At 38.4% G+C, this 11,701-nt stretch overlaps 1 protein-coding gene across 1 annotated transcript; it reads left to right on the top strand.

Moving 5' to 3' along the window:
* Or51b4 (olfactory receptor family 51 subfamily B member 4) lies at positions 1-942 on the top strand. Its single transcript, XM_006979088.2, has one exon. It carries the CDS (start codon positions 4-6, stop codon positions 940-942), a length of 939 nt encoding a protein of 312 aa, XP_006979150.1. The 5' UTR covers positions 1-3.
* Positions 943-11,701: the final 10,759 nt, after the last annotated feature.

Below are 11,701 nucleotides of genomic sequence, written 5' to 3'. Positions count from 1 at the left end.
ATCATGTGGTTCAACAACAGTGATGCGGCTCCTTTCTTGCTGACTGGCTTCCTGGGCTTGGAAGCAATTCACCACTGGATCTCTATCCCATTCTTTGTCATCTACTTCTCCATCATTTTAGGGAACGGCACACTTCTTTTCATCATTTGGAATGACCACAGCCTCCATGAGCCCATGTACTACTTCCTTGCTGTTCTGGCAAGTACAGACCTTGGGATGACACTAACCACGATGCCCACAGTGCTGGGTGTACTGGTGCTGAATCAGAGGGAGATCGCACATGGGGCCTGTTTCATTCAGTCCTACTTCATCCACTCATTAGCCATTGTAGAATCAGGGGTCTTGCTTGCCATGGCCTATGACCGCTTTGTTGCTATCCGCACACCTCTGCATTACAACTCTATCCTTACCAATTCCAAAGTAATGAAGGTCACACTGGGGGTACTGCTGCGAGGTTTTGTGACTATTGTGCCCCCAATCTTGCCTCTCTTTTGGTTTCCATACTGCCGTTCCCATGTTCTTTCTCATGCCTTCTGCCTCCACCAAGACGTCATGAAACTTGCATGTGCTGACATCACCTTTAACCGTGTGTACCCAGTTGTTTTGGTTGCCTTGACTTTCTTTCTTGATGCACTGATCATTGTCTTTTCATATGTCCTCATTCTGAAGACAGTTATGGGCATCGCCTCTGGAGAGGAGAGAGCAAAGGCTCTCAACACCTGTGTTTCTCACATTAGTTGTGTCCTGGTCTTTTACATCACTGTGATTGGTCTGACCTTCATCCACCGGTTTGGAAAGCATGCCCCACATGTGGTGCATATAACCATGAGCTATGTCTACTTTCTCTTTCCTCCACTTATGAACCCCATCATCTACAGCATCAAGACCAAGCAAATTCAGAGGAGCATCCTCCGTCTACTGTCTGTACACAGTAGAATTTAAATTATTAAAATTGTAAAATTATTACAGAACATGGTGTTATCTGTGATTTCTGGGCCTTTATTGGAAACAAATGTTGTTTAAAATATTTCCTTAGTATGGAATGAAATTTTCATTATCACACAAAGAGGGAAACTAAATAAAGCAAAGAAATCTGTCACCTCTCTCTTTTTTCTCCCTCTCTCTTTCTCCTCTCTCTCAGAAAGGAATATAGGAGGTAATGAATGTATCAGATGGAATAATACAGGTTCCATATCCAAAGGGAGAAAAATAACTTATGAAAATAACTTAGAAATGAAAAGATGAATGGACAGAAATAACTTGGTGGAGGCACACATTTATTCATGTGACCATGAGGGAGATGATATGGTTTTATGGCCTATTGATATTTTGTTTTCTTATAATGGATTTTTTTTTATTCTCTTGTTAGGTGTTAAATTAATTGTGTCTGACATTTTCATACACATATGCGATGCATTCTGATTATGCTTGTGTCTTTTGTACTCCTCCAATATACATCTCCCCTACCAACAAGCCCCCTTCTCATATTTATGTTTTTGTTTTGTTTGAGATATAAAGGGTTTAACCAGGGCCATCTGCACAACTGTGAAGCTCTCCATCAGAGCCTGGTGGGTTCACAATGCTTCTAAATTGATGGCAGTAATTTTCCAATTCTCAAAGTCTACCAGTCAGCCCATTTTTGAAAAAGTTATTTCCATTATTTTGAGATTTAAATCATTTCCATCTTCCTTTTCTACCCTGAACACTCCTATATATCCCTCCTTGCTCTCTTTCAAATTTGTGGCCTCTTTTTCATTAATTATTGTGATTATATATATATATATATACATATATATATATATGTATATATATATATATGTTGCTAAATGAAATCTGTTCAGTCTGTATAATGTTACTTGTATGCATGTTTTCGGGGCTGACCAATTGATATTGGCTATTCAGTCCATGTGCTCTTCCTTAGGGAAGATTAATTTTCTTGCTCTCATCATTGCTTAGTTGTCTGTAGTTCTTTGTGTATGGTTGAGGCCTTGTGGGTTGTTCCCCATCAAAGATAATATGTTAATCATTGCTTTCCTCATGCAGCTCATGTTTAGGCAAGCATGTTGGTGAGACTTTATGAGCATAGTTTCTGAGATTCCCAGGAGAGTCAATCTAATAGTAAACTCCTTTCTCCTCTGACTCTTATAGACTAGTTGTCAAAATCAATGAAGAAACAGGTTGACTACTGAGAATTAGTTTCTGTACATATGCCTTTATGCATTACAATTTTAAGTGAAACTTATAGTCCATGTTTTAAAAAATAATTTATTTCCAAAGTGGTTGTACAAGCTTGCATTCCCACCAGCAGTGGAGGAGAGTTCCCCTAGTTCCACATCCTCTCCAGCATAAAGTGTCTTCAGTGTTTTTGATCTTAGCCATTCTGACAGGCGTAAGGTGGTATCTCAGAGTTGTTTTGATTTGCGTTTCCCTGATGATTAGGGGTGTTGAGCAATTCCTTAAATGTCTTTCAGCCATTTGAGTTTCCTCTGTTGAGAATTCTCTGTTTAGTTCTAAAGCCCATTTCTCAGTTGGACTGTTGGTCGTTTTGATGTCTAATTTCTTGAGTTCCTTATATATTCTGGATATCAGTCCTCTGTCAGATGTGGGGTTGGTGAAGATATTTTCCCATTCTGTAGGCTGTCGCTTTGCCTTGTTGACCATATCCTTTGCTCTACAAAAGCTTCTCAGTTTCAACAGGTCCCATTGACTGATTGTTTCTCTCAGTGTCTGTGCTACTGGTATTATATTTAGGAAGTGATCTCCTATGCCAATGCATTCAAGACTACTTCCTACTTTCTCTTCTAGCAGGTTCAGAGTAGCTGGATTTATGTTGAGGTCCTTGATCCACTTGGACTTAAGTTTTGTGCACGGTGACAGATATGGATCTAATTGCAGCCTTCTACATGTTGATATCCAGTTATGCCAGCACCATTTGTTGAAGATGCTTTCTTTTTTTCCATTGTACACTTTTGGCTTCTTTGTCAAAAATTATATGTTCATAGGTGTGCAGATTAAGGTCTGGGTCTTCAATTTGATTCCATTGGTCCACATGTTGGTTTTTATGCTAATACCAAGCTGTTTTTATTACTGTAGCTCTATAGTAGAGCTTGAAGTCAGGGGTCGTGATGCCCCTAGAGGTTGTTTTATTTTACAGGATTCTTTTGGCTATCCTGGGTTTTTTGTTTTTCCATGTGAAGTTGAGTATTATTCTTTCCAGGTCTGTGAAGAATTGTGTTGAGGTAACCCAGACTCAGAAAGACAAACATGGTATGCACTCACTCATAGGAGGATACTAGATGTGGAACAAGGATCACTGGACTGCTTCTCACATCACCAGGGAGGCTACCTGGAAAACAGGACTCCAAGAAAGACAGGGGGATCTCCCAATGACGGAGAAATGGATGAGATCTACATGAACAGCCTGGACATGAGTGGGGGTAATGAAGGGCGAGGCTCGAGGGAAAGAGAGCTTGGGGGAGCAGGAGATCCCAGCTGGATCAAGAACAGAGATGGAGAACAAGGAATAGGAGACCATAGTAAATAAAGACCACATGAGAATAGGAAGAAGCAAAGTGCTAGAGAGGTCCACGGAAATCCACAAAGATACCCCCACAATAGACTGCTGGCAATGGTCGAGAGACAGCCCGAACTGACCTACTCTGGTGATGGGATGGCCAAGTACCCTAATTGTCGTGCTAGAAACCCCATCCAAGGACTGAGGGATCTGGATGCAGAGATCCATGGCTAGGCCCCCGGTGGAGATCTGGGAGTCTAATTAGCGAGAAAGAGGAGGGTTTATATGAGCAAGAATTGTTGAAACCAAGGTTGGATAAAGCACAGAGACAAATAGCCAAAAGAATGGAAACACATGAACTATGAACCAATGGCTGAGGGGCCCCCAACTGGATCAGGCCCACTGAATGGGTGAGACAGTTGATTGGCTTGATCTGTTTGGGAGGTATCCAGGCAGTGGGACCAGGTCCTGTGCTCATTGCATGAGTTGACTGTTTGAAACCTGGGGCTTATGCAGGGTGGCTGGGAGGAGGGGACTGGACCTGCCTGGACTGAGTCTACCTGGTTGATCTCAGTCCTAGGGGAGGCTTTGCCCTGGAGTAGGTGGGAATGGAGGCTGGGCTGGGGGGAAGGGGAGAGGGGCGGGAGGGGGCCGAACAAGGGAATCTGTGGCTAATATGTAGAACTGAATTGTATTGTAAAATAAATAAATTAAAAAAAAAAACATTGCTCTCTACAAAGCAATTTCAAGAGCAACCACCCAGTTTATGTTATGGAGAAATTTACTTGGTGTCAGATGAAGATATTAAAATATTTTGTAAAAGAAAAAAAAGTAATTTATTGCTTTGAAAATCCTTTTAAACTATTTTTTTTTTTTTTGCGTTTTGGTCAGTTGTTTATTTAGTCAAACCGTTGTGCAAGTAATTGTTTAAAAATTAATTTAAAGGGCTAAGTAGGGGTGAGTTTCCACTTTCAAGTTCTTCAGCATCATGCCTGACTTTTGTTGGCATTAAACTTGCTGCCCCAACAGTCAGTGATGACACAGCCTCTGGACGCCCACAGACCAAGTGCAGCCTGAATGAAACAGCTTCACATCCGGGCCTTGTAAACCTCTGTCATCATCCAGGCGTCACCTGCTGCCACCTCTGCGGTCAGGTCTGACCACTCATGCAGTTTTTATTGCGGCAAATGAAAATCTTTTGGAAATTTCCATCTTGAAGGCCAGCCCCTCTTATAGATATATTCACATATAAAGTCATTACTGCACAATTGAGATAAAAGCAGTGTCCTTCCCAACAGGAGCATCTTTCAGACAAGTGTCTCAGTCCTCATCCTCATGCTAATACTCATTACACTCAAACAGGGTTCTGTAGTTAGTTCTGACCTCAGAGTCACATTTCCGCTTTCTGGAATGCTTTATTCTCTCACATTGGGAGTCTTGCCAGGCAGAACTACCTATCTGCTTAAAGTCTTCTTAGGGATCACCCCTAAAATAAGACTTTTTTTAAGTAAAAAAAAAATTCTTTTCTGCATTATGTGGCTAGGGATGCTGTGTTGCACTCAGGACAGACTTATTTCTTATAGATGTAGTAATTATCATATGTCAGTTCTTCCAAAGGCTTTGCGGTTCATGTTTGTGATGACTTACAGGCCAATGAATCTTGAAAAGACACACAGATATCCAAAGTCGTGCAATTTCACAATTGTTTCATGATGCTGAGGCACTGAGACACTGAGCAAATTAAACATGATAATAAAGACCATGATTCCTTTCATACCTCTTGAAACCTGAATTTTTTTTTTTACATCCACATATCTGAACAATTTACCAAACATCAAATAAGTTCTCTTTTCTGAGTCCTATTCTTCCTGTCTCCTATATGATCTGTGTCATGAACATGCCAGTCACTCACTGGTGTGCAGGTGGTGAGAGTGGACATCTGTAGACATGTGACATTCTCCAGACACCTGTTTTCCCACTGTGAAACAAGGGCATTGGTGTTGTACCTGTTTTTTTTTAACACTTTTATCTCTGTCTATTTCTTCCTTGAGTAGCACACTATAAAAGGGACATAGCACAGATCTGTCACTCCAAGTTAAAGTCCACTTCTTGTTGTTTAGTGACACACCCAGTGCTGAGCACTCTAACAGGAGTCACTACGATTCCTTGTATTTTCAACTTTGTAACACCACAAAACTAGTTAGGTTGTAATTCTTTGAGATTATTTCCTTCCACCCAGCATATAGCTTTTGGAATTCAGTAGAATTCTTGGATTTGCCAATAGTTTATTGCTCTTTAATTAGGCATTCTACACATGAATGTAGCAGTTGTTTTCCATTTCCCAATTATTTTCAGTGTCAACTCCTACCCTTTCCTATAGCCATTCCTGAGACATTGTCTCTGCCAGAATAGTTCAATAGTCTCATTTTAAATCTGAATCTTCCCTTTTGTTCTTCTTACTCATTTGCCTTATTGAAATCACTTAAGTCTTGGCAGTGTTACATTTTTTTTTTTTGCTCTTCTTTCTTCAGTCTATATCTTGTGAGACATCCTCCAAAAGCACTCTTTTTATCAGGCTTCTGACAGATTTTCCTGCTGTATTCATTGGTCTTGGCTCCTCTGATAATCCATCCAGGCCTCTCTGCATCAGCATCAAATGTTATCTTTGCTAAACAGCTGCATTCAGATGCATTGTTGAAAGAAGAGGAGCAAGGAATAAAAATGAATTAGAGTAGGTTACTAACATGGTACATTAACCTTCAACTCCACAGTGACAGCAAAGTATAGGAAAACAAAACAGAACTTACAGCCTCATATGAATTTAGCATACAAGGGTAAACTGAAGTTCATTGTATTATTTTTGCCAACCTTTGTCCTAGGAACATCACAGGTTTTGATTTCCATGAGAATCTTCAGGTTTCTTTTCATTATGATGAAGAGATTAGAACCTATACAGGTGACTTAAATGGGCTAAGTATTTTATTAAAAAGCATACAATGTGCAACCCAGGTGAATTTATCCATAGGAATTAGTATGTGGTACAAGCTTCTTTCTATTGCTGGTAAGGGGAAACAGTAGAACATCCAGTTTATTCATTACACTTCAAATGAGGCTCTGCATTGATGCTGACCTCTACATCAGAAACGGATGAAAGTTGAATGGTCAGTGAACCTCTAAGGGAGAAGGAGGAGGACTCAGAGTTTTCCTTCATTGCCTTTAGTTCTTTTGTAGAGTGGAGGCCTCGTGTGTGTCTTTATTGTCCATGTCTCATCAGTTTAGTGGCATCAAGATTTACCTTTACTATGTTTCCCATAGCTGGGGCTCATGGAGTTAAATATTTCACAGTTCACAGCATCTGAGCTTCTGCGCACTTATACTTCCTTCCTTTACAGAATCTCTATTCTTGTAACAGAATCATTGATCTGCCATGTGGACAGTTGTCCTTATTAACAGAGTCACTTCTTCTGTTACATGGCAGGCATTTGTTACTGTATCCTGTTGGTCCTTTCTGTCATATGCTTGATCAAATGGCTTCTCTTTTCTTGACCTTATCACCTCTCTTGTTTCTCTTACCTCTGTCTGGTCATGGTCTTCTTAGTCTGAGCTTGTGATTAGATTAATAATTGGTATGGTCATTAGCTGAAGTTTCGAACCATAATTTGTGGAACATTGTAAATAACTATTTTGTATGCACCATGCCGATGATTTTTTTTATTTGAAAAACATCTGTAAAGTTCTATGTTGTGCTATATCAGTTTCACTTTAGTACAGGAAGCATGAGGAATCCTTTTCCAATTAAATATGCCACAGCCCGGTGGTCCTTACATGAAGGAGTCTGAGTGGTCACCAGTGAAGGATGAGAAGTTAAATGGTGATCACAATAAAACAAATGACTAAACTCATGATAGCTTACTTCTATTAGAGGGTTCTATTAACTGACATATCTGACAAAACTGGAGAAAAAGAATGAGGTGTTTGACCACTAGAGGGAAGGCAATTACTACAGAACCCACAGACCTAGGTGTGTGGATCCTCAAGAGAAAGAAGTGATGAAAAGGCACTTGACTGGAGGTGGTTATTTCCACTTTAGAGGAAGAGGACATTATGTATTCTGCCTAACTCTTCTCTTCTCCATAGGGTCTTCTGAGAAAATGTCACTACTTCTCTACTTATAATACTTAAGCAAAGTCAGTAAAATAGCACCTTGGATTTTGCAAATGCCAGAGGCTTTCAAATGATTTTACATTTTAGGCAATCTTTATTTCAGAAAAACAGAAGTTACTTTTAATTAGTGTACTAGAAAGATATTTTCTATGAGATAAACTAGTACCTGGGTTTCTTTTTTGTTACCCCTCCTTCCCCTTCTTTCATCCAGTCTCTCTTTCTTCCCTCTATCTCCTCCTCCAATTGTCCTTACTTTCTCATCTCTCAAAAATATATACTATAAGAATTAATGTCAGATAGCTGAAGCCATCTTCCTGTCAGGAAGCCAAGGCTAGTTTCTTCGAGGCAGAGGGCTATGTCTGGGAAGACAGATGCTATATGAGTCTATATTATATATCATCTTATAATAGAAACTGACTTTCCAGTTCTATATAAACTATCCAATATTTGAACATCTCCTTAAATATTCTGAGTTGTAATTTCTCACTTTGGAAAAGAAAAAATAGCTTTATCATTAGTGAAGATTAAGTAAGATGATACACGTGCTTTTATCAGGCACATGAACTGACACAGAGTAAGTAGTATTTTTATAATGTTGAAATTAAAAAATTAAAATTTCTTAATTTGCATTAAATTTCTCTATACTATATCACAAGTTTTATGTTTCAATACTAGGAGTCATGTACTGTTATCCTCAATTTGGGCTGGAGAAGTCCAGACTCATGAAAATGATTAAGTTGTTGAATGCCATATTTCTTTTGAAGGCCTGAACTATGTTTTGAGTTTTCATATTCTATACTCCTATTATAACAATATCCCACTAGGTTTAGGGAGATTATTATTCTTGGATTTTTGTGGATGCTGAAACAAAGAGTGGACAGCTCCTTGCCTCCCATGAAGGACCTCATGACCAGTGATGCCAAGCAAGTGAAAGAGGCTTGCCTTCAGTTGTGTCCTCACCGCTGAAACCACCGGGCTCCAACAGATCATTCCAAACCATGATCTCACAGACAGTCCTGGTTAAACTCATCAGGTCACAAAACTGAACAGGAAGACATCAACGTGTGAAGAGGGTGGTACTGATGAGAGCAGGAGTGAGACAAGACCTAAACGGGTGGTGAGAGTAATTAATTGGAATGTATTATATACTTGAATGGATGTGTAAAAGAACAGAGTAAGTTAACAAGAGAATTGCAGTATAGCAGAGGGACCAGAGAGGGCAGCAAAGTTGTGTTCACCTTAGTTCTAACAACTCCCACTTCTACGCAGTGTTGAACATACACTTGTTATATTACACTGTAAGATTTGTTTTCAGGTTTATAAAAGAATAATTTACAAATAATAGAAGAGGATAGATAGGTATACAGATAGCTATATAGCTAGCTAGATGGCAGATAAATAATGATTGTAGGGTCTTCAAAATTATCTCCCTTCTTTTAAAAAATTAATATATTTTTTTGAGAATTTCACATATGAGTAGTATATTTACATATTTACTAACTCCTTGCATGCCCCATTCCTCTTCAAATGTATAGCTTCATATTCTTTAAGTAGTAGTTGTATATATATATATATACACACACACATATATATATACACATACATACATATATATACACATATATTTACATATGAATCTACAAATACAGTCTGCTGAGTTCATTTAGTGTTGATCATATAAAATGCTCCCGTTTGGTCTGGATTCTATATTATGATGTTAAAATTAGTCAAAAAACATGAAAACAATTTCTGACACTTCAGTTTCACATGTTGCTGAATTAAAACGTTTCATGAGAGTGCTAATAGAACATAGACTTAAACATCTCCTCTTTTCCCTACACCTGTCTTTATAACACGAAAAAACCTTGGGAGTAAACAAGAGCTTTAAACTTGGTCAACAAGGAAGGAAGAAAAGTGTTCAGCCTTCAAAGACAGAAATTAAAACTTCTCTAACACCGAAGGTCATCTCTTTTGGTAGTTTTGTGATCAGGCACAGGCTATGTTTGGTACTTTTTATATAAGGTCATGTCATGCTGGTCTAGTTTCCTATTTGGCAATGCACTGAGAACACTTGTTCTTTCCAGGGCTTTTACCTTGTCACACATAAATAGCATCTGTGGCATTTTATTAGCTACTTGTTCCCATTCCCAACAGTTGGAATGACCAAGTGTTTTTCATTGATAGGAAAAGAGAGTACCTTTTTTTTGTGGGGGTTATAAAAATTAAATTTTAATCTTCTTCCAATATCTTTACCTGTCAGTTTTGGTACATATAAATGATGTGTGGTCCACTCTTTAAGTCACCCAGGTAGTACCAGGAATTAGTCACTAAAATTACTTGCTTCTCAAAGAAGCTTTACTGGCAATTAATGGTTGCTAAGAGAGAGAGATTCAAATGAGTTCCCTGATTGGTTAGCCAATCTAAAATGGGCAACTAGACACATATCAGCAAGACTAAATGATTTCAGTGATATGTATCGATAAACTTATATATACATATATCATATATACAATTACATATTATATATAAAATTATAATTAATTTGAGGAGTGGGAGGTTTTCAAGAGTTGGGGAGAGGAGAGGAAGAGAGGGAAAATGATGTAAAAACAACACTAATATTTGAAATGCTCAAAAATAAATAAGGAAAAAAATTAAAAACAGAATGAAATATTTCAAAGTATTTACTGGATTTTTATACCATGAGGCATCCAAATAACTTACATACATTGTCTCACTGTTTACAACCATTGGATTAATTTTGTAATATTTCTATTCTTTAAAATTTATATTTTTTTAGTTTTATTTTATATGTATGAGTATTTGGCCTGCATGTGTGCATACACACCATGTGTGTGCCTAGTACCTATGGAGAACAGAAGAAGGCATTGGATACCCTAAAACTAGACTTACAGACAGCTGTGAACCATCATATTGGTACTTTGAACCAAACTCAGGTCCTCTGCCAGAGCAACAGGTGCTCTTAACCATTGGGTCCTCCATCTCTCCAGTTCTATTTGATATTTTATAGAAAGTATAGGTTCAAAGCTGTTATTGTTATTGTCTTAATTTGTATTGTATTTTTCTTTTACTCACTAGAATGTAATTTCTCAGAGTCATAACATTTAAATGTTGTGAATTGACACAAATGCAATTAAGTCTGTTGTCAAGTTTAGGGGGAAAATGAAACATTGCACACTTTTCCTACTGAGCAGTTGAGGCAGGAAGGACAGAATAAGAATGAAGAAAAAAATCAACTGTTTCCTTGACCATTATTTAAAGACAAGCATAGAGAGGAGAGGTCTTTTCCATGGCTGGTGTTTGAAGAATATGAGGTTTGTGTCAGAAATGCATTCAGTACAATGATCTTGCCGTCACTGTTCCTCAAGAGGAGGGACAGGGTGTATATAGACACCCAGCATTGTTTGTTTCTTATAGGTGAGGGTAGCCATGCCATGGGTTTACAGATCATCAACTCTCTTTCCTTCATTACATCCACCAGCCATGTCAGAATGAGATGGATTTCCCCACCCTTTTGCTAGTCTGAGACCCTCCCACCCACACCAATGGGAGTGAGATCCTGCCAGGCCTCTGATAACACTATCTACAGGACCAGGAGGCCAGGTTCCAGAGCCTTGGCCTTCCAACTACTGACAAGAATTTGCTTATGTGTATATTTAAGTTGTGTATTTATTTTCAAAGAAATAACTAGATCCCCACACATCCCAGACAGTGCCATGGAAACTACCTTAAAAAATTTTGTTTTGTTTTTTGTGTGTGTTTAATTGCATCCTTCTTTCATAGGGAACAGTTTTAGAGGCAGGAACTTTATGTAAATGCACAGGCCAGCAGGGCAAGAGCTTTGAGTCCTAGCTCAGAATTCCCATGTTAAATTTTTATAATATTAATAATATTAGTCTTTTCTGATCTTTAGTTTTTTTTCTTCTGATATAATGGGCAGTAGTAAATTATTCTTAATGGAACTTTTTCCAATATATGTTACATCAATTAAATGTATGAACTCCT

The sequence above is a fragment of the Peromyscus maniculatus genome, chromosome 1, assembly GCF_049852395.1.
Source record: "Peromyscus maniculatus bairdii isolate BWxNUB_F1_BW_parent chromosome 1, HU_Pman_BW_mat_3.1, whole genome shotgun sequence".
In the NCBI taxonomy this organism is placed as follows: Eukaryota; Metazoa; Chordata; class Mammalia; order Rodentia; family Cricetidae; genus Peromyscus; species Peromyscus maniculatus.
Note: the sequence above shows the minus strand (reverse complement) of the source record. Positions and strands in the feature narration are given on the sequence as shown.